General features: G+C 34.9%; 1 protein-coding gene across 2 annotated transcripts in view; it reads left to right on the forward strand.

Moving 5' to 3' along the window:
* The window catches only part of GRK4 (G protein-coupled receptor kinase 4), a 37,110-nt gene extending 13,730 nt beyond the window's left edge, over positions 1–23,380 (forward strand). The window contains exons 4-16 of one of the 2 annotated variants that reach the window (XR_015286909.1): positions 1,882–1,959; positions 2,977–3,077; positions 4,209–4,301; positions 5,661–5,724; positions 6,450–6,590; positions 8,913–9,103; positions 10,204–10,241; positions 13,018–13,107; positions 13,648–13,856; positions 14,668–14,813; positions 15,390–15,527; positions 17,425–17,547; positions 18,982–23,380. Coding sequence is in view for 1 of the 2 variants with exons in the window: in XM_086889500.1 (XP_086745626.1) it covers positions 1,882–1,959; positions 2,977–3,077; positions 4,209–4,301; positions 5,661–5,724; positions 6,450–6,590; positions 8,913–9,103; positions 10,204–10,241; positions 13,018–13,107; positions 13,648–13,856; positions 14,668–14,805; positions 15,390–15,527; positions 17,425–17,547; positions 18,982–19,035 (1,458 nt within the window). In the remaining variant the exon portion in view is untranslated. The remainder of the gene's footprint in view (positions 1–1,881; positions 1,960–2,976; positions 3,078–4,208; positions 4,302–5,660; positions 5,725–6,449; positions 6,591–8,912; positions 9,104–10,203; positions 10,242–13,017; positions 13,108–13,647; positions 13,857–14,667; positions 14,814–15,389; positions 15,528–17,424; positions 17,548–18,981) is intronic. The other variant, XM_086889500.1, reaches the window with a different exon arrangement.
* Positions 23,381–24,088: the final 708 nt, after the last annotated feature.

The following is a 24,088-nucleotide window of genomic DNA, read 5'->3' on the forward strand; positions in this document are numbered from 1 at the left end:
GAGAAGCAAAAGCTGAGGCTGTTTAGCTTTTGTTAAAGAAATTTTAGACTTAGTCTTCTGGAAAAAAAAATTCCCAAAATGAAATGTCATAGCCTTAAAAACCTTGCATCATTGTTAATAGAGTTTTCTGACTCTTTTACGTGAAGCAATGTGATTTCTGCAGTGTGATTATTTCAGGAGTCCAAAATCAAGGTAGTACCAATACTATGTTGTCTACCTGTACTGAATACTGAGCCTGGTAAGCTCCAGTTCTTGGGAAGGTGTGACCTAAAAGTCTGGAGTCAGCTTGGATTTACAGGAAGAAGAGTTGTGAAATAATTGAATGTAAGTGACAGAAGTTAAAGTAAAGAATTAGAGTTATCCAATCTAGTGACTCATTTCGCTAGCTAGGGACAGGGTTACTCATATATGAAAAAGAATGGGTAACAGCTCAAACTTCCCTGTAAGTTACAGAATTATTTGGAAAGGCCATTTCTCAAGCTTCCTTTTAAATTACACTATCCATGTAAAATAGCATGCCTAACTATTTGTATTAAATTAGTGTCAAAGGTGCTAAATACACTGCTGAACTTTGGGTTGATAAACATTTTTGACTTGTTCAAGTTGATTTTCAGTTGCAGAAGAATTCCTGTCCTTTAGACTTTTTGTTGTGGAATTGAACGGCAGAAATAATGTTTTGCATTTGGATTGATAGATTTGAGTGGCGTGCTGAAGTGTCTCAATAGAAAAAGATGTTGATAATTTAGTAGTGAGTCAGTGAGGATTAGTTGTCATTAATGGCAGAACTGGAAATCAGGGATTCTGTTATTTCCAGTATTGTGTGTGTTTGACTCTTGAACTGTCATTTTTCAGTGTTCTAGTTTTCCTTATAAAGGTAAATAACTTTTGATTAGATCAATTACTTGTCATGTCCAATGAGGTTTCTAAAGACTGTTGTCCCAATATGCCCAGCTGTTCTTTTCTTTGATACAATCCTCCATTCTGGAAGTCTGCCATATATTTTTTGTTCCTAGGTGCATGCATTTACATACTGAAATATGAAATAAGCTCCAATTGAGTTGGCCCAGCTAACAAACCTAATACGTGTTGCTGTTTGAGATGCTTTGTTCTAATTCGTCTTTCCCCAGACTTTGTGTTGTCTTTAAATGTTGTAACTTCTGATATCTCCTTCTAAATTATTCCATAAAATTATTAATAGTAAGTAGTTCTTGGAATTTTTCAGTAATAGTATCTGTGTGGTGATTTGTTGGTTGTGGGTTTTTCCATAAGTAGCTACTTCTGGAGCTCTGTTCAGCTGCCAGTTGTTTATCTGTAAAATGCACTGTGTTGCACAATTCTCTTTTTCTACATCCCACTACCAGATGTTACTAAGTCAAAAACTTTCAAAATTTGTATTTACTCAGTTTCATTTTCTCAAAGAATGATGTAGGGTTTGGTTTAGATCTCATTTTTAAGCTTGTAGAAAGTAGTTTTATCCTGGTTTTACCCAAAACTGTAGCAAAGAATAATACATGAAGGGAAGAAAGTACAGTGAAGAAAAAGCTGATTATTGTACTCTCAATTATTTTCCATCTGGGTCATTCTGTCCTACAATACTACATAAATACTATTTTATTGTAATTGATCTAGTTTAACCTCTACGATGCAATTTCTGTAATTGCACTTAGACTAATTGTTAGGTTTCATACATTTTCTAAAGATTAAATTCCATATGCGTTGTTTTTATCCTTAGGACTGTTCTTCATACATGTTTCAATATATAGCCTTCTGTTTCTTTTATATTAGGAGTATTGTGTTATTCATTATAAAATTTACCTATCATTATGTAAAAGATGCCACGTGGCTCAGAACATAATATAATTTTCAATTCCATTCCCCTAGGCAGAATATGAGGTATCTTCAGATGAAAAGCGCATAGACTGTGGCCTCAAAGTTTTAGAGACGTACTTCACTAATGGGGTAAATATACTGCAAAAGATTTTCTCGAGTGCTTTGTAAGTGTCAGATAATTAGAGAGATCTCAGTGGTTGCATTGGTTTTAGTAAATAGACTTTCAAACTTCATTGATCCCAATTTTGTCTTTCTGAGAGGTGTGCTGCCTTCTAAAATTCTGCTCAATCAACTTGAAATCAAAAAACTGGACTGATCTCTGCTTTTATAGCTACTATCATTACAATTTATTCTCCATTTGACACCTAAAGAAAACTTTAAAGCAAATTAACAAAGGGTGTTGTAGTCTGAAGTCCATTAGACTCCTGTGTGTCCTTGGTTAGTTTGCTGTAAATTTTCAGAATTGCTGCAGGTTTTCACATAGTGAAATGCTGTTTTCTTCTGAAGCATTCTGTTACTTTCAGTTTTCCATGGTAATCATCAATAGCTGATTTTTTTCATTTATCAAAGAGGTTTTTTTGGTATCCAGTGGAAGCTTTTCTGTGGGTGCATAATTAGATCTTTGCTTTTTATTAATAGATGCTCCTTTTGCTTCTCTTGCTTTGTACATGGTATACAAAAGGTCTTGAAGATGCCTTAAAAGAAGATAGAATCTAAATTTGCCACATCTTTTTGAGAATTTCTTTGGGACTACCATAAGTCACATGCATTTTTCAAAAGACCCCAGATTTCTTTGGTCTGATTTGAAATATTTTCCCAGCTTGTGTTTGTGTTTCTTTCTCCTTTCCATCCTGCCAAGCCAAAGAGGTTACTTGCTTTTTTTTGGAAAGAAAAAGAAGTTTGACTCATTGCCAAGTTTGTTCCCCCAGATACTGAAATAGTAAATAACTGAAATAACTTTCAATTAATTGTTCTGTAATGGGAAATAAATAAAAAAATTGCTCAAATACTTCCTTGATTTTCTCTTTAGTCAATCTTTTTTTCCTTTTCCTGTATTAAAAATTTTAATTTATCTTTGAATACCAAACTTTTAGTTTTTCTGTTGACTTAACTGTTTTCATTGTTGCTATCCTTTCTTTTTTTAAGTCTGCAGCACACTTGCCAGAAATACCTCAGGAAACAGTAAATGAATGTAGAGCAAGACTAGAAAAGAACCCTTCTAAGGATCTTTTCATGGACTGTACTAGGTAAGTTAAAAATGCCTAATGCTAAATTTGAGAATTACAAGAGAAATTTGTGTGTTTCTAAGGAAAGTGAAAGATGAAGTTGTTATATCCAGAAATACTGAGTTCCTGAAATGAGTAAAGAAAGAAACTTGGAACAGATTTATTAAAGGACTAAATTTCCTTCAGCTGTGATTGAGATGTTTGACTTTTGCAGAGCTTTTTCTTTAATGCTGCTTTTACATAAAATCACACTGTTGTCTGCCACCAAGAATTCTGTAAGATAAATGGTTTTTCTCTTTATTGTATTCTTACTTTTTGAGTGACTCTCTTCCATGATGAACGTACTCAGAAAAGTATGAAGTTATAAGTTGAAGCTTGAAAGGTTTATGAACAATGTCAGACATTTAAGGTTCTTGAAAACAAGTTTAACTGAGGCCAACACTTATGTGGAATTAAGATGGCTGATTGGAGGATTAGTTGTGATAGTTAACACAAAACAATACAACTTGGTTTCGTTCTGCAGTCATGAAGTGGTATTTCACACAGTAGTAGCAGGGGAGGCTTTTCTTGGAGGGATGGTACGTATTTATGAGTGTTACATGTCTTTCTAAAGCCTTTAAGTTTCTAATATTTCTGGTTCTTCAAGGCGTGCTTGATCACGTCTGACGGATGACTACAGGTTTTGTCACTGCTTGGGTCATCTCCCTGGCAACAGAAATAGCATGCTTTGTAACAAGCTGAGATTTAAAATGGAAAGGGCTGTGTGAGAACACCTCATAAAACATGTCTCAGATGGACTGTCTCATGTAGGTCATTCCCTTTCCTCTGTCTAATAAATACCTGACTACAGTTTGAATGACTTGTTTCCTTCCCCACCTCCATCTTGGTGTGTTTCGTTAAGGGAATGATAAGGTACTTGGTGTTCATGGTTTAGATATGGCATTTTGCATTTCAATATCAAATCCTAAAATAAAATTTTATTTACCAGTGTCCAAAGAATATGTTAAAACTTGTAGATACGGTGATGTTTTTCTGCCTACAGCTTCATCAATATGTTTAAATACTGTCTGTAGATTGATAGCACCTCCTGCTTCAACAGGAGCCTTTTTCAGAATAAGATGGATTTTATTTTTCTGTTTATGTTCCTGCTAGAATTGTCCATGAATATCTAAGCAAAAGACCTTTTGAAGCTTACCAGGAGAGTGTGTATTTTTCCCGTTTCTTACAGTGGAAATGGCTGGAAAAGTAAGTTTATTTCTGCTTGCTTTATAATTTAGCTTTGCTTTGTGGAAAATTTTGGTTTTTATGCTGGAAATGCTGTAGAGATGAATGCTAAATGAGATTGCCTGTCTTAAGAAATTATGATCTGAAAGACAAGATGTAAAGGATGCTGTTGATGGACAGCAAGAAAACCAATACTCCAATGGAACTGTCTGTCTGTAGCCTTTAAGTGGTAAATCTTAACTCTTTAAGTGGTATTGGGTAAATGCAAATTCAGCAGTGTTTGGCTGTCAAGTGTGCAGTGGAATACCAGTCTTTCTTGGGAATACTATCATCCTTTAGTTTCAAACTTGGTCTAATTAATGGTTAATAAACAGATTAGTCTAGTTTTATAACCCACTGGGCTAACTGTTAGGTTTTTTTAGGGTGGTATAGATACAGATCTAATAATTACAAGATAGCAAGATATATATATACATTTATATATATATCTCAGAATCTAGTTTGGCCGTCCATATCAATACTAGATGAGTGTCCAGAGTCTTTCAGAAGGCTGAAATTGTTACAAATCAATTGAAATTCAGCCCCCTGGGTATTGTGATCATATATTCTAACATTAAGGTGCTTGAGCTCTAATTTTGTTGTAAATTCCAGTTATCCAGTGTCTATTTTGGTAGCAAAAGCCAGTAAGAAAACTAGGTATGTTACTCAGATTTTCTACTAAATGAACCTCCACTCTTGTCCTGAGAACAAAACTGCAGTAACAATGAACGCTCGTTTAAGGCAAAACACAGAAAAACCCACCACCTTGTAATAGTCCTGCTCTGACACATTTAGGAGAGTTTTAGCATAGAGTGGTCAACAGCTCTATTGCTTCCAGTTATCTGTTCCTCCTTCTCTGCCGCAATACCTTAACAATTTGGTTCTTGAACTGCTCTTGCATATCACAGCTCTTTCTTTTGTGAAAAAACAAAGTGAAATCAGAAATGGTTTACCTTTTAAATGCCACATTGTAAGCATGATCCCATTGAAGTGCACTCTGCATGCCAGCGTGTCAATTAAGGGAGGCAACAGGAGGTGGTAAATGGCCTGTGGCGGGAACACACAGGCTCTAACTGTGGGCAGCAAAGGGCCGAGCTGACCAGCTTTTCTTCCTGCTATTGGCAGTGCCTGGTGACCACATGAGGGAGCCCATGTTTCTTAGCACAGCACCCCTACATTAGAAATTCAGCTTATTATAGTACTTCTACATGATGTTAAGGCAACATTTGTTCAGAAATACGTCAGAATAGAAAGGAGAAAATGAAGACAGACCTCGGGGTGGGGAGGGATTACTAATATTTGTAATTCCTGTTGCAATAATTGTTTCTTTCTGTTAATCAGGCAGCCAGTAACCAAACACACGTTTAGGCATTACCGAGTACTAGGCAAAGGTGGATTTGGAGAGGTGAGTGCAAAAGTATATTTCTGCAAGGCAGTTTTTAAGGAATAAAAGAAGAGTCTGCTTTACTCTTGTCTCTATAAATCTAGATTTGACACATCACCTGGCAAACTATTGTTGATACAAATGGTTTTGACGTCTTAGTTTGAGCATTGTAGGTCTTGCACAAAGCTGCAGAAAACTGGCTGATAACAGTTGCTTCTGCTTAGAAATTTCATTTGGAAATGAGCATTTAGTTGCAATTTTTTTATTATGTTGAGTATTCATGAACCTAATTTAAAATCTATAGGTTTTATTAATTCTGTTTATAATTCACTGAACTGCCCCCCATGCTTATTTTAACCAGAGCCCAATATGGAAGGAGAAGGCATGCTACTAAATTACCATTATGGTTCTCCTGTTTGATTGTGATGTGAATGTGTCCTTAATAGGTACTAAGACACTTAACAGCATTACTGTAGTAACTTGTTTCACTAACACAGGATCCACAGTTTTACTAAACTCTTTAACCCCAAAGAAATGTGTTTGCCTCTGTATAATCGCTTTCTCTACTTCTGTTACAGTTTTTGTGAACCTTTAAAGTTGTTTCATGAGGGAAGGCTCTGTATTGATGCTTACAGACCGTAATTTTCTGAGACCATTAAAGAGTTTGAAAAGAAAGTTAAACTTAGTCTTTAAAAAAAAATTTTAAAAAACCTCAAGCATCTGACACACCATCCTTGTTTTTGTAGGTGTGTGCCTGTCAAGTACGGGCAACAGGAAAAATGTATGCTTGCAAAAAGCTGGAAAAAAAGAGAATAAAGAAGAGGAAAGGAGAATCAATGGCTCTAAATGAAAAAAGGATTCTAGAAAAAGTGAATAGTAGGTTTGTAGTAAGTATCTACTTCCAATCTATTTTCAGAAATTTATCTCATTTTGTTTACTTCATTTCAGTCTCTTCCAGGAACTTGTAGGCACAAAACTCTTTTAAATTGATTTAGGGAGTGCATGACTGTAAAGAGAAATGATTGATACAATGACAAATATGTTTTATGTGCGATTTGGAATAGTTCTGTGCTCAGGGATTTTTTTTTGGTCCACCTGCTTTATTTGTCACATCCAGAAATAAGGCTGTATTTCAGCATGCTGATGCTACTGAATCTTTGTCTTCTGTTTAATAGTTGAGTTTTTATATCCTGAGGTATTTTCATAGCATTTGCTACTCTGTTGCTGTTATATTTTGAGATAAAAATGACATTTTAATAGTGTATTGATTCAGGTTATATTGCTTTGCTGTGTAACAAGGCTTAAAGAGGTATCTTGGATGTAAAACAATTAACTTTTTATGGCACTTCCATGTAATGGAAATCTTAGTCTTAATACCTAAACCTGATGCTATTATGTAAATTATGGTCTGTTAGTAGCTCTAATTACTAAGCAGTGAAAGAAAAAAATGTTCAAAGATACACCAAGTAAAACTTTCCCCAGGTAATGTTTACTTTTTAATTGAAATGTCATTTAAATGTTAATTTCAAGTACATTTTGCTTTGGTTTGAAATCCATTTACTTATATTATACAATACTTATATGTATTGCTATTCAGAGGATTTTAGAGCACCTGTTTTTAGAGGATAGTGAAAATATTTATATTATTTATATTTTATTATTGATATGTATATAAAATATGTATGTAGATATTTTCTGATATATTGTATGTATTAAAAAAACCTCACTGTAGAATACTTCCAGCTACAAAAAAAACGAAAAACCTGCTGGTCAGATATATTAATATTTTAAACTACTGTAAATTATGGTTTTGTATAAATATGCTAATGTTGTTTTTGAACAAGGATTCTGGGCTTAAAGTGATTAAAACTGAATCCAGAGAGTACCTGAATTTATCCATAAATTACTAAAACAGTGAAACTTCTGTTTCTGATTAACATTTTTTCAGCATCTGTAAACACTGCAAATTAAAAGCTGAAATTAAAATTGCTTTACAAAAATGAGCATGAGTTATTTTCCTCTTGCTATCCAATGGTGGTTTTTTATGCAACAGAGAAGATCTAGGTCTAGCATTTGCAGTAATACTGGTTTGGAAGTGGGTAGATAACTTGTCATGCCTCTGTCACAGGTTACACAGTGACAGCTGGACACATCAGGTTAAAACCAAGTGGGAATCTACATCTTGAGTAGCTGATTTCTATATTTATTTTTGTTTTATTTTCTAGTATTATATTTATGCTTCTGAAGGAAGTGTTTGGATCTATTAATTGATTAAAGGAATTATTTACTTGTACTGCATTTAAAATACATATATTGAGTAAAAAAAAAATATTTTTTTACCTAGTTTGTTTACCTAATGTAAGCTAAGTATATGTTTGAATTCCATTGCTCTTAGTACAAGTTAGGTAATTTTGAAGATCCTAACCAGATGATCATCTGTGTAGCATAGCTTTTCTGTTGAAAATGAATTTGTAACTTAAACAGTTTAATTTTGTAGTATATTACATTGTGCTAAATGGGGAGGGCTTTTTTTTAATTCACAAGTCTACCTTAAAACTTTAAATGGACTTAGAATCTTTTACCTAAAACCTGAAAAAAGAAAAAAGTGGTGCTTTGTCTTTGCCTATTAGCACCACATTTCAAGTACAGTGGGAAGAAAGACTCTGAGGAGTTGTACTGAGTCTTTACTGTTGGCAAGTTCTAAATCAGGGAAATATGCAGTTACTGGAGGGGGGTGGCGGGGAGGCAGGGGTAGGAATAGAAACTATACATTTGATTTAAAATAAATTGGGTTTCTCTAGGGCAGTTTTGAGTCTTGTAGTTCAGGAAGATGGTTTGGCAGTGCATAATTTCTGAGATACCAATAAAATAAGGAATATGCTAATGCTATCTGGACAAAAAGTAATACAGGTAACATGCAACTGAGGGGCATCATCAGTAAAGTTATGTTCTGGGTGGAGCTCTCAGGTATCTAAACAGATTTGCCACTAAGCTTTTGTGTTGGGTGTTTGGTTCGTGTATACAGGCAAATTAGTCTCAATTCCTTTGTGTCTTCCAGTACTCTGCCAGAGTGATTTTCCACTTGCATGTTTAGTTCTTTTTGCTTTGAAAAAGGATTCATAAGTTGATTTTATTGGAAAAAAGATTTGTGAATTGTTTTGGGGTTTATGAATGAATAATGGCTGTGTTCTCACCATCCCTATTTTTAGGTTAGTTTATCCTATACATATGAGACGAAAGATGCCCTGTGTTTAGTATTAACCATAATGAATGGAGGGGATCTGAAGTTTCACATATATAACATGGGAAATCCTGGCTTTGATGAAGAAAGGGCTATTTTCTATGCTGCAGAACTGTGCTGTGGTCTGGAGGATTTGCAAAGGGAGAGAATTGTTTACAGGTGAGTGTCATCTACAGTTACTTGTACTTTTCCACATCTCTTCAACATTGAACATATTGTTTCTTACTAAAACAAGTTTGTATTTTAATTTTGTAGGAAAAGAATAAAAAAAAATTGTTTAGTTGTCCTTTTCATGGCATATCCCTAGGAATATATCTCTTATGTCTTCTTGCTTCTTGATTTGTATCTTGATGCTTGATATATCTTAGAACAGTATAAAGTTGATTCAAGATTTGCTTGTAAAATTAAACTAAACTATGATTTACAAAGCAAATTAATTCATGATTTTAATAAATAAGTTTTAGGAGTATGGGATTGTATTCCTGCCCACTCTGAAGTAGTTCACAGAGGGCTCTAGCAGTCCCTGGCTGCATTGCATGCTGTGCTCACAAGGGTAACAGGATAGTCACAACCTTCTGAATAGGCATAGTCTTCTTCTGTTTTAATTTCAGATTCTTCCAATAAACTTATTATTGCTTTTGAATTAATGAAACTATCAGAAGTGTTATGCATTGCAATTGAGATTGTATGATTTCAATGCTCTGTTTTGTCTCTGTACCTACATCATTTAACCCCTTATGCATTAATATTACAGAACAAGCAAAACAAACTTAGTGGTGGACTGAGAATACTTTCTTTATACTTCTACTGTGTAACCTTTTCTTTTATTCAGTCTCTTCTTCTTGTCACAACTGTATGTATACATGTATACAAGAATATTGTTTTTAATAATCTACTCCAATAACTGATTCTTTAGCTAACTACTGGGTTTTACATGGCTATTTCTGGCTTATATTTATGGTAGAATAAATCAAAGAGACATCTCAAGTCCACATGCTTACTGATACATACCACAAATGCACATATATATATAAAAAAATAAAAATAAAAATCAAATTAACAATATACATTATAACTTGAGTTCTCTGGTTAAACTATTCACATTATAGGCCATCAGCTTCACAGGTTTTTTTTGTTTATAGGTGGAACTTGAAAAATTGCTTCCGTCAGAACCAAGAGACCTTCTGTTGAATCTGTTGCACTTGAGGGCTAATAGTTTTGTCTTTGTCTAATTCACATTTCTGTTATTTTATTTGTAGAGACTTGAAGCCTGAGAATATACTTCTTGATGACTGTGGTAAGTAAAAATTAAAATTAATTTTGAAATCAGGAATTACACCTCTAATTAACACCATGCCAGATATGTAAGGGATTTCTTCATTATAAGAGACCTAATTGATGAATCTTAATTTACCAAAGAAAATGCTGCCGTGCTTTCTAGAAAGCAGGGGAAAACTTTGGGGGTCAGCCATGATTATATTTGAAAGGCCAATTTTCAACTTCAAATGGCTACTTTTTCACTTTTGCTCCTCCTTTTCCCCCTCCTCTTGATTTAAAATCTCAAAAACTTTTATATGGATTTGTTTTGTTTGTCTTTTCGTCAGCTGTGGAAACATGATTTGTTAGATGGGGACCAGAATTTTACTTAGTAAACCAGAATGTTTAGATAGTAAGAAGAAATCTGAAGTATTTATATTTTAACATTTTGACTAAAAGATGTCTGATGGTCCCTGATGCATATGTGGCTGGAAGGAATCAAGGAAGTACAAACAATATGAAGAAATGTTTCTAGTTTTCTGTTTGTCAAAAGCCAAATTAATTTTCTTTAATGACTTCATATGCAAGTCATTACCAGAATCTTTTGAACTGACTGTGGAACATGTACAGGAATTCTCTTCTAAGCCATGGATGAATATTACAAGTTTGTTCTTGTAACAACTGAGCATTTTCATTGAGGAAAAACTGTTTTTAAAGCCATTACCACAGTATTTTTTTTTTAAAGTCAGCATGTTCTGACTGATAAATTTCAAAAAAGATGATGCTTGAGAGAAGTCACTTTCCAAGAGCTAAAGCTTTGCTAGACATCAAATGCATTCTTTAATTTTTCTCTCCAGTGATGTCTTGGAAAAGCTGAAGGTTTCTTTGAGGAAAAATGTAGCCTGGCAGGACTGCACTAGAATGCTTCCTCTCTGCCAGGGATATTTTGATCCAGTTCCAGAGAGCACAGGGGACTAATTAGAAAATCACTTCAGGAGCTCAGATCTTGCACTTGAAAAGGGGTTCATCAGATGTCAGGGAGTAGAAGAACATCTGAATGTATTTAAAATAGCATTTGCTGCTCCAGAGCATTTACTTATTTCTAACCAGTATGTAGAGTGGTACTTGACTTTCTCCACTCTCTCTCTCCATCCCCTGATTATCTAACATATGTACATAAGAAACTGGAATGCTGTTAACTAATATTGATGCTGTAGAACTTTTTGAATGCCACAGCATATATGCACAAAGGCTAATTGGGCATTGGAATGGGCTACCGAGAGAGGTGATGCAGTGTCCACTCTTGGAGGCTTTCTAAATAAGTATTTAAAAAACCTTGGACACTTTGAGCTGCCTGCTTGCTCAGAAGGTTTTACTAGATACCTTCCAAAGTCCCTTCCAGCCTGAATCATTCTGTGAGTCTGTGCTGTCTCTGTAAACAGTATCCCTGTCCTTATAACTAATAATTAGAAAATTAAGTGTGGGTTTTGCTCTTTTTTTTGGCAATAAATCTTTCTACAAGTTGTTTTAAAATTGAATTGAAAATGTAATTGTCTTGTCTGGACTTTTACTTTTTTATTAAGAAAGTACGTTATGGGTTTTTAAATTAAAATGGCAATACAATTCTTGCCTTGAAATACCTTGAATGTACATGAAACAGTTCATGAGTCTATCCAACAAAGAACTATATCTGTCTGTGGGAATGTAAAGGGAGAGTAGATGGGGTGGATTTATTCCCACTGCCCTGCTTGGACTGGTTCCCCACTGTCGCCCTGGAAAATTAAAGCCTTCTGATAATGTTCTCATAGTTTTAGTTACTTTCCCATGAAAGTTCTAGAAACATGGGTTGTTTATCACATTCCTTCTAAGAAACGTCTTTTGATGTATGTTATGCATGACCAGTGTGCTTGGGAAAGTAGTAGCTTGATTGTCCAATCCCTGATCATTGTCAAGAAACTACAAATACTGGAGTCAGAAAATAAAGTGACTTTTTCCTGTTCTAACACTGAGAGACATTCATGTAAATCATTTTGTGTCCTTTAGCGACACACCACTGAGCAGTGCATGACAAACCAGTCTATTGCCAGATGATTTCTGTGTTCAAGGTACAGCTGTAAAGGCCATGCATGATAGAAGGTCAGCAACTTGAGAAATTTGGCTGATAAAGTGCAATAGAAGCTGTTATCCACTTAGGAGTGATTAACGAGAAGAGGAAATCCCATAATTGAACTGACATGTTACAATATAAACAATTCTGAGTAGGTTATTGACTGCGCTACTCTTGGTTTGGGGTGGAAGTGGGGATAGCTATTCCAAGTACTTGTGTTTGGCATTATTGGGGTACTTCATTACAGGAAAGCAAGCTCTCTCAGTACAGGCTACAGTTTTTTCTCATTTGGAATAAATTAAGTTAATTTGAAGTTTTATTAAGAAGACAGAAAGCTAAGTGCTTGTGGTGGATATACAGAACGGAAAACCACAAGTATCTGATGCATAGATACAGAATCTGAAATGAGCATTTCTATTTGTCCAAGAACAGCAGCCTATGCCAAACCTAGGAATTAGAGTGCTTAAGAGCAAATTATTTTTGTATGACCTTCAGAAAATCAGTTATATCTGTGCCTCTCCTTCTTTACGTTTTTAAGGGGGAGCTGAATAAAATGCTCTCAAGTTACATAAACTTAGGGCTATATGAATATTTTTGATATTTTGCAGTGGGTTTTTTTATGAGGTGTGCAATAGAAATTTTTCATTTTAAGAGTGATAATACTTCATTATTTTTGCTGACTATGTGTAATTTATTTTAATATAAATAGGACATATCAGGATTTCAGATCTTGGATTAGCTGTGCAGATCCCAGAAGGTGAAACTGTCCGAGGACGTGTTGGGACTGTTGGTTACATGGGTATGTAAAGCATCCTGTGCTAGTTACATTTTACCAGAAAATTTGCTTCTGTGAATATAAAAACTGTATTGAACCTGGAGTACTTACTAGACATGTTATGGGAAGAAGAAAGGTTATTATATGCATTTGTAGATGTTAGTACTTAATTATAAGCCTACTGATGAAAACTTATCTGAAAATTCTAGGTTTGGGCAGAACTTTAAGAAAGCACGTAATTCTTTCTGAGATTCAAAGAGATTTATGATTACAGGTAAACAGAGAAATTACTGTGACAGTACATTTCTTTCCATGCTTTGGAAAACTTCATTCTCAGTTTGGTTTTTTTTTTCATTCTCTAAAGAATACTGGGTTTAAGCATTAAAGAAATAAACTTTTTCTCTTGAATATAAACAGACTTCTCACAATTAAAGCTTTTTGAAGAACAGAGCAGTCACACAAACATATCTGTCCAGAATCCAAAGAGAGTACCTGAGAGTTTTTCCAATATATGCAATTAGTCAATTTAAAGTGAAACATTGTGTGTTTGTTTTTGTTTTGTAGCTCCAGAAGTGCTCAAAAATGAAAAGTATACATTCAGTCCGGATTGGTGGGGTCTTGGCTGTTTGATTTATGAAATGATTGAAGGACAGTCTCCATTCAGGAAGCATAAGGAAAGAGTTAAACGGGATGAGATTGACCGGAGAGTAAAGGAAGACCAGGAAACATACTCAGACAAGTTTTCAGAGGAGGCAAAATCCATCTGCAGGATGGTGGGTGAAGAGACATAGAGGTTTGAAAATTAAATTTCTAATACTTTTAAAGAGACCAACTACTTTATTTCAAAATCTTGATTTTTTTTCAGAACTGGATTTCTTAAAGCTTTCTTTAGTTCACATGAAAGTTTGTGATTGTTCATGAACTGTTCAATTATGAAACTTCAAGAATTCAGAACTTTTCTCAGGACAAAAGCTGCATAAATTGATTATTCATCGCATGAATGAAATAGTCTAGTATTGCTTGGACCACTTGTAATTATAGGTGGAGTACAATAGCATGCTCAACTTGGATACTGTGTGGGAACAAGTGGCTGAGTAGTACACCAGTATCTTCACCTAAAACATTATCTACAAGACAATGGCTTTTTTTTTTCTATCTTGTCTGTTCTTAAATTTATACAGAAAGCTTCACAAGTTTTCTGTACTATTTTATGCAAGATATGTGCATTATTTAAGCCTATAGGAAAAAATATAAGTCTGTATTTCCTGAAAGGAAACCCTACTGCAAAGTCTGTACTGTAAAGTCTTCTCAACATGGCATCAATTAAAATATTTTCATGTAACTTTGGAAATAATCTTCAAATCGTGTGCTTTCAGGGATTCTTTTGTCTATTGAAAATATGTTTGTTCCCAGAATGTAGTTGTTTGGGTTTCCAGTTAATTTTGATACATGATAAATTTACCTAATAAGAGGCCAAGTAGCAAAATAAACAGATTGAAAGACATTGTATGTAGTTTTTTGTTTTTTGGGTTTTTTTTTTGTGGGATTGTATCATGGATCAGCTTTTTTTCCATGTATCTGCAGTTACTTGCTAAAAATCCAGGGGAACGACTGGGTTGCACTGAAGGAGGAGCTGCTGTTGTAAAGCAACATCCTATTTTCAGGAACATCAACTTCAAGAGGCTGGAAGCTAACATGTTAGAACCTCCATTCTTGCCAGATGTAAGTAGGTGAGACAGATTTGATTAGTATCTAAAAAGGCAAGAACTGTCATAATTCTATGTTTGCAATCATATGAACTCAAGAAAAACCTTTAAAGTTAGTTAGACTGGTAGGAGAATACCATTGTAGCTATTGATGATAACTAATTGTTTTGTGACAGAACAATTTGCAATAGTGGTATTTCCCTAGGGAAATTGTAGCTGGTTTTTTAGCCCTTCAAAGTCCACTTCCATTGCTCAGATGCAGAAGAAATGAGGAGTAGCTTTGAAGAAAACACTCTGGAGTTGAAAGGAAGGTGACAGAAGATGAGTGAATTATGACAACCATTAAGAGATCCAGACAAGCTATTTCTGGCTTTGATATTTCTTTCCTGTTACTTGCAGGATGGATAGAATTGCTCAGGTGCCTTATGAAGAGAATCTTTGTATTTCTGTTCCATGAAATAGTGTAATTTGCTGATCAGCAATATGAAATGTAAAATTGCAGGTGTTTTGCTCCCTTTTGCTCATCTAGGGAAAATAAAACCAAACTTTAAGTTTGCAAATCCAAAAACGTTAATGAAGCAATCTTGTATTGTACTGCAGCCACGTGCCGTTTATTGTAAAGATGTCCTGGACATTGAGCAGTTCTCAACAGTAAAAGGAGTGAACCTGGATACCACAGATGATGACTTCTATTCCAAATTTGTGACAGGTTGTGTCTCAATCCCTTGGCAAAATGAGGTAATGTACATTTCATAGAAGATTATTTTTTTACTACAGCAGTATAGAATATTTAATAAAATATAAAATTTTAATGATTTTCTCTAGGAGATGTAAAGAGGTTTCTGCTTTAGAATTCTTTGCTGACAGGCTTCAGAAAAAAATAAATAAATTCTGCAAATACAGACAACTTCCCAAAAACTGTACACTATGGCAAATTTGCCTAAACAAATTCTGGCATCTTGTCATCATAGGCACAGCTTGCAGAACAGTATTAGTATCAGTAGGACCACCCTCTCCTTGTTCTTCAGTCACATGTTAGTCAGTACTGCTGTTCACAGGAGAGGGATGGGATGTTATTCCAAGTGTTCAAAAGCAAATAGGTGCAGTGCAAGCTGTTTGTGTATAGCCTGTGTATCAATAGAGTATCCAAGTGACAGTAATACAGAATTGCAGACTCATCTTTTTCAAGGTTTCAAAACAAACAGTTCAATATCAGTTGAGTTAGACTTTCCCTTAGAAGTTTTTTTGTGTACCTAGTGAATAAATATTCTAGTAGTCTGCATAGCGTACTCGAATTCTTCTGCCTCTGCATACAATCCAAATCCTGTTTACTGTTTCAGCAAGAGCACTCAGTAACAATTACTTAAATTTGTTATGAATGCCTTCCCCCCATTATAATTTATTCGTGACTTTCTGAAATTACTATTGTCTTGAATTCTCCTAGTGTCATTTCTCTCTCAGTATGACTGCATTTTATTTAAAGCTTGAACAGAAAAAGAAGCAATTTCTGAACAATTTGGAGGAAAAAAGTACATTCCCTTTTGTTTTCCTTTTGCTTTTTTGCATTGCATTAAGAAGGATATTTGGAAAGCTGTCATTTGACATAGAAAGTTTTCACTGAGAGACAGTGAACCTTGGAGAAAGAAGTATGTCCTATACTATGTTGTAATTCTGAACTTCAGAATATGATCTAGTCATTAAAAAATGCACTGTGGCCTAATAACTAACCCTGCAGAGAAGGATAAAGTTGGAAGTAATTGTGGAATTTTTGTGATGGCAATTCCTTTTCTTCAAGGAAGAACTGTAGATTTCATTGTACATTTGTGCTTATTTTTTCTTTTAATTCATTATTCACCATTCCCTCAAATCTTTGCGTCTCAAGACTTTCTCTCACCATTCCACAATTTACCCAATGCCATGGCTTACAAAAAATGCAGGCTTCATTTCTTCTTATTCCTCTTTATGCCCTCTCTTCCTCTACAAGGTATATTCATTTGGCTGCCTGCTGTTGTGACAGATAGGTACGGATGGCACTTACTGGTAAATGCCACCTGGATTTGGGCATTAGCCACTTCCCCCCTTCTGACCCTGCCTGTTGGTTACATTTTGGCATTCACTCTTCCTGCTGTCCTTTCTGTACTCATTATTTTGTTTCTGTGTACACAGACAAAGGTGATTTCAAATTCCCTTGCTTCTGTCCAGAGACTCATCTTCATTATATCTTTTTTTTCCTCCTGTGTCATGTTTATTAATTAAGTTCAGTCCAGGGCATAGAGCTAATACCCTTTTTTTGTCTGGACTGCTCTGGAATGAACAGAATACCTGAAAGGAAAATGTGTTTCTGGTTCTAAAAGCTTCTCTCCATTGCCTTATGAGCAGAAGGCAGGAATGCAAAAAAACCAAGGGAATACCTGATGCTTACTTGTGTGAGAGTGCTCTCATTGCTATCCTTTAGTTGGTTGAGTGCACAAGGAGGGTCAATGTCAGCTTTGTGCCTTCTTTTAGAGACAGTGGTGTAGTTTGGGTGATGAATTTTTAAGTGTTAGGAGTACACAGGCAGAGTAAATAGATAATGCCTGGAACTTGTTTGATAGGCTTTTATAGATATTTCATTTATATTTTATATGTTTCAAAGATGATTGAAACGGGATGCTTTGAAGATATCAATGCATATGAAAATGATGGTACTGTGTCACCAGACAGAGAGAAGTCTCCTAAGCCAAAGAGAGGCTTCTTTCACAGACTTTTTAGTGGAGAGGTAAGGGCATTTCTTTTCTGTCACAAGGAAATTAACTTCCATTCTTTTTTTCTTTTTTTTATTATTATTAATTTGTGATAGGAAAACCAAGTTGTTCTCTGGATACTGAAACTACTGAAATCTGTTTGGTTACGGCTTTGTCCCTCCACCGCATTTCAGAAATTGTGGCAATCCCTGTAACTCCTACCTCAGCATTCTGTTCTCCTCTAGTTACTGGGTTAAAGGTAGTGCGTTCTTTCAAAAGCTGTGCTATAGACCTTCATTTTCTAAAGAGGTTAATTTGGGTCTTGCTTCTTATATATTTTGCCTTTTTTTAATGGAAACTGTGGATATGTCTTCTGAGATAATTGATGCCCTGTGTAAAAACTAGTAATACATAAGTTTATAAGGTTAAATAAGTATCTAGCCAATAAATAAGGAAATAAGTAGAAATAGCCCCAAAAGAAATGAGAAGCATCACAGAACAAATGTTAAAATATCTTAGGCATTTTAATGCCTTCACTGAAACAATGACATGATAGATCTCTACATAGCTGATAATGCACAGCCTTTTCTTACATACAGACTTCTACTATTTAGTAGAAGAATTTCTTGGTCAGAGGATTGAGTGTTTACCACTAAGAAGACACATCATGTCTTGTAATTGTCTACAGGATGGAAGAAGTAGACTATTTGTAAAAGTTTGCAGTTGAAGATGTTATATAGAATTCTGCTTGCTCAGTGTGCCTGCACTTAGAGAGGAATTGTCTTGAGAAACTTGAGTATATTCCAATAGTGAACACTTGGGTAGAAATTACTTTTGCTTTCAAGCAGAAATGGAATTTTAAAAGTGCTAGGTGCATATCACTAAGTAGCCACAGCAAGGCTGTGTATTAAAATTGCATGAAGAAATCTTTTGTCTTCAGCTAGCAATTCACCTTTCTAAAATGGTACAATGCTAATGGAATGTATAATAGTACTTTCATTTTTAGTTCACCTTTTCAAGTACACTTTTCCCCCACTTTGAGTAATGGAATAGCAGGGATGGTTGAGTGTACTAATATTCTCACATAGCTAAAGCCTGTGTCTTACTGTAGTATTTTCCAGCCAAAAATCAGCAGGATTCAAATTATCCCAGGATATGATTCCATGTATTGAGAAGTCCTAAAAAATGAATATGGTTTGAGAGTTTTCAGTTGGTTTTGAACCAATAGGACTGCAGTTAATTGTCTTGTGAAGTTAAAAGAAGGAAAGAACTTTAATTAAATTTTAATGACTTGAGATTTGGGGTTGAAATTGTGGATTCCTTTGAGTTTCCCAAAGCATTGAGTTAGGATGGAATAAAATGTGCTGGAAAAACACCCACCCCCTCAGCCTTTCTGTGTCCCATAAAACACACAAATAAACAGTAGTATTAGTTCTGCAGCTGAGCTGTCTGTTTGTCTTCTCTTGCAGGTCTGCTTTAAATCTGATTGCAGTGATGATGAGCAGGAGTCCTCCAGACTTTAAATCATTTTATGCTCATCAGAAATGATGAGCAAACATTAAATGTTTTATATCTCTGTAGCAAATTGTATTATATATATTTTTTATCTGAGTTCAAGGATTTTTGTACATTTGTACTTCATTTGTTTTAAGATGTATATTTTCACTAAAGCTTAATTGTACAAAAAGCAATGAGTGCCATTTGAGTGAGTGTGTTTCTGTATGTATTTGATTTATCTTGATTATTTTTTTTCCCCAGTGGAATGAATCTAGAAATACTAAAAGGATTTTAAAGCACAGAGATAATATCTATGGCATCACTGTAACTTGACTTCATATGCTCCTGGTAAAACTCTTCTTGATTATTAGGATCTTTATTAGCAGTTTTCTTAACTATGAAATTGCTGTACTGATAAATTTAACAATTCTGGTATTATCCAGCAGCATGGCAGTACTATTACCTAATGTATCTCTCAAGCAACTGATAAAGAAAAAAAAAGAATTCAGTGCACTGTGGCCAGCTATTAGGAATTGCTCTTTATTATCAGGCTCTGTAGAATCTTTCTCCATTTCTGTATAAAGAGAGCTTTGAACATTTAGCTTAATCCTGTAACAAGCTGAAGTACCCCATTCTTCTCTTTTCTACCCATGTTACACATCTTCTCCACAGAATTTCTTGGCATGAACCATGCCAGTTGACCTATGCCAAAATTTGATAACTATATTTTGAAAACTTTGTTGTGTTTATTGAAAGGATTTCTTTTTACCTGTGGGGACACCCTTTCATTTTATTTTCTGTAAATGAATTTGTTTTTAACTCCATATAGGATGTTACGGTTTTATAATGGGTTAAAAAACAAAGCATGGGCTCTTCTTACTAATGTCCTCTATGCTTATGTTGTAATATGCAATGTTCTAGGGTTGACAGCAATCACTGCCATTGGGGGAAGAGCAAGGTAGCATTAAGTATTGAATTTAATTATGTAAATATTTTTTTTCTTATTGCCTTTTAAAACAGAAATATTAAAACATGTCTTTAATGATTGTCTAATACAGATGTGGAGCTGGTATTGAAATTTGTTATGATTACTTGATGTTCATTAGTGAAACTGACAAAAGTTGCTTGAAAGTTAGACAAAATTCCATTCTTTTGGACAGTAGGTCAGACCTTTTGTAAAGTTTCCAGTTAAACTATTAATCTGGGTATGAGAGTCAATTTAAAGAGCACATTTCATTGAGAGCCTCTTCTGTTTTCAAAACTGAGTTGGGTACATGAAATAGAACGGAATGCCCTTGGAGTTGGAGACATGATTTTAGTTTCATGTTTTGTTATGTATTCTGAAGATTTGTCTCAACTGTGTATGCATTTTCTTTCCTTTCAAATCTCTGGGGCACCAACCAGACCACACATGTACACACAGAGCAACTGAATAGCCCCCCACCTCAAAAAGGTCTCTCTTGTGATCTGCAGATCCACTGGAAGAAACTTCAGCTGCTTCAGAGAAACTCACAAGATATATTTGATATTCAAGCCTATCATTAGGTTTTAATTCACAATATTTGGTCTATAAATACAAAGTTTTAATGGATTAGAATATGAAAAAATTGGAAATCCCAGTGTGCTGCAGAACCCTACTTGGCTACTGTGCCACAGAAATAAGGAATGAGTCTATTTTTCCATGTTTTCAGTGCATTTTTCCTCCAGTCTAAAACAGCATACAAAACAGCAAAATTACTCTTTTAGAGAGTGCAAAGGGAGAAATTGGCAGAGGGCGAGAGAGTTTGAATGAATTACTGGAAGATGGTCTGATGTAATAGTGAAGGGATGGGAGGCTTGACAGAAATATCTGAAGTAAGGGTGTTGGCTAGAACCATTATGTGTGAGACAATGAGCTGGCAGTCTGACCTGACCCTCTTTATTTTGTACCACAGCAATAGAAGAACTCTAAAAAGATGGGAATGGAAAATGGGGAAGTAACATAATTGTTTGATAAATACCTATGTGGCTGGAGAAGTCATCATTTCTCTGATTAAGGGGTTTGAATTTTTAAGATCTTTGGCTTGCTGTTCTGAGGCAAAGGTGACTGTATAAATACCAGACATACAGGGTGGCAGTCTGGATTTAATGTAGAGTAACTTGAAATTTGGGCAAGAATACCATAGACACAAGCTGAATAATTTTTATGAAGAAAATACAGGAAATTGTTTTAACAAATATTAAAAAAAATCTGAAAGCCTATTTATCATGTATTTCAAGTTTTCTTTCTCTATTGGATGGAGAGGAATCCTAACTTGAAAAAATAAAACCAGCTTCTCTATTTTGGAGTGTCGAGGCTTAACAGATATTTTCCAGATTTCCAGAATCTGTGAAGAAAGAGGGCTAAATGAAGAGAAAAGGGAAATTGTTCCTAAGAAGTGGTTATTTACATGTCCACTTCCTTTGACGAAGGAACTCTTTGAAATAAAGTGAGAATTTGTTTGTTTTTATGAAGTTTTACTTAGTTTAATTTCGCAAGTTATTTCTTAAGTTCAGACTAGTACTATTGAGATGTTTTTGAGTGAGTACATGTTTGCAGGATTATGACCTAAATTCTACTGGGTTTGGGGTTTGTTGTTTGTTGTTTTTTGGGGGTTTTTTTTGTTAGTTGATTGGTTCTTCCCCAGTAGGCTCAAGATGGCAGTATTGTACTATAATTTTGTCCCTTTTGGCTAGAAATTCAAACATATAATAATGAATAGATCATAGGTGATGTGAATCCCCTAAAAAATTAGAAAAAACAAGGAACTGGAAGGATCAGCAATCAGCATAACACTTCTTACACAGTACGCGGAGCAGAAGATGTTATGCTTTTTAATCTAAGGTGACTAACATTGGTTAAAGGTCTCTACTGGAGTATTAGGAGTTTGGAGTTGCATCTTGAAAGCAGGAGAAGGCTAAGGAGAGGGGAGAGCACCTGAAAGCAAAATACCATGATGCAAGAAATTTAATATGAACTTAGCTCTTGATTTTTTTTTAGGACAAAACTGGGACAAAGAAGGGGGAAAATAGCAGATTGTGATTATGTAGCCTTTTACTTTCTGTAAACTGTTGGGGTGGGATGGGGGAAGCCAACAAAACTTCTTGTAATTCAGCATGACTTCATTCTCTAGACCCTTGTGTTAGAAGGCTTTAATAGCAGTGAGACAATCCAATGTTATACTGGTACAAGATTTGGAAAGACTTATGGAATTCCATGGAGTTATTTGCATGAGATCAACCCCACTTTCCTGTGGCATGTGCTTCCAAGCATTTGTGTATGTAAATCTTCATGTCCGCTTGTGCGTACCTCCAACCTCTCTATTTAGCTCAAAATTCAGAAACTGTGAAACAATGTTCCAGTGTCTTAATGGTTTGCTTAACATTTTCAATGTTGTGAGCAGCAGAATAGAATCTTCATGCCTCAGGATTGTTTTTTTCTATTAAAAAAGCTGTCAGCTTCCCCCTGCCCCCTGAGGTGTGTTCATAATAGAGATGGTGTTGTTTCTGGATTATCACAACAATAGAACAGTCTCAGCTGAAAAAATGAGCACTTAAAACTAATAGTAAGTAGAAAAAAAACCAAACTGTGGTATGTCTGTAACAAGTGTGTTATTGACAAACCTTAGCATTTAATAACTCTTGTCTCTTCCCCCCCCCCCCAAATCATTCCTAAAACAGTACTCGTGAATGTTTTTGAGTATGAAAGAGAATCTCCAAAATCATCTAGTTTATAAATCAATGATAGAAGCTATTAAAACCAACTAATGATCCATTCTTAGAATGCACTTGAATTATTTTTCAAACTACATTGATGTAAGATTTCATTGCCATTTGTACACACAGAGAATACTTGTTTGCAAGTTACAAACTTATATGACAACAAAAGTAATATTTTTCTATGGTTTGCAATTTAGCATTATGTGAATTCAACATTGGAATTATTATTTTAGTATAGATTTTCAGAAAATAGTTCTCCTTAGGAAGTGAAATTTTAATTATTGAAAAGCATCTTTAAGCTGAAGTCATATTTACTTTTATTTTAATTACTTGCCTGGCTTATTTTGGTGATGATGATGTCTCTTCTGCTGAATGAACAATTCTTTTTTTATTTCATAATTGTTCTTGTGGTGTAACTTAAGTTTTGCACATGGGATGTAGGTAAATTTTCTCCATGATCCAGTTGTGTCCAAAACACCAGAATTCTTTCTAAACATAGGAAGCTGACTGTTAATTGTGATGTGTTAGTTCCAGCATCTCCAAACCACTGACTGTTCTTGTGTGAGCTGTTTCCCTGGATGTTCTAGCATTGTAATTCCTGAAATAAAAGCAAAACACTGCCACATATATCAACCACATTTATTACTGTCTAATGTGATTTATTTACCATGTCAATCGTGGTAGCTGGGATAGGAAAAAAAAAAGAAGGAAAATTGTAATTAAAAAAATATCCAATTTCTTGAAACAGAAAATGTCTGTTGCATTGTGTTAGTTTTTTACCAATGTAAGATAGTCAAATCCAGGAAAAAATGCCCTAGTTCTGCTGTACTGGATCAATTGATCCCTTATCTCATGGTCTGGATCAAGATTTCTGCATAAGTTTCCATGTGAAACAACATTATTCTGATGGGCTGTTTTTCATTAACACATTTATTTTTATGAGTTGAAGGACAAAGCTCCCAAATACCCTACAAAAGAGCTTCAAATTAAATCACCTTAAAACACAACTGTGCTGTGACATATTGCAGATTATCCATGCACATGCCAAAGCACATGGGCCAGCAGTGTCATGGAGTAGTACCAACTGCTGAACTGTTCATGGAAATGCAGAAAAGCTGGCCAAAGTAGGACTTCAGGATAGGGTGAAAAATACTCTGGACATGTTCATCTTGGAAATATTAAATCAAGAGGTAGCTTTAGAGACAAGGTAAGAGCATGTTTCTTTTCTTTTTCTCCCAGAGGCTGAGATTAATTAGTTGCCAATCCCTGAATTTCAGATAATCTTTAAGTTATGCACTGTTAATTGGAACTTCATTTTTCTTTGAGGTAACGCCGACTTTA

This window comes from Cyanistes caeruleus, chromosome 5, assembly GCF_971803275.1.
Source record: "Cyanistes caeruleus chromosome 5, bCyaCae1.hap1.1, whole genome shotgun sequence".
Lineage (NCBI taxonomy): Eukaryota > Metazoa > Chordata > Aves > Passeriformes > Paridae > Cyanistes > Cyanistes caeruleus.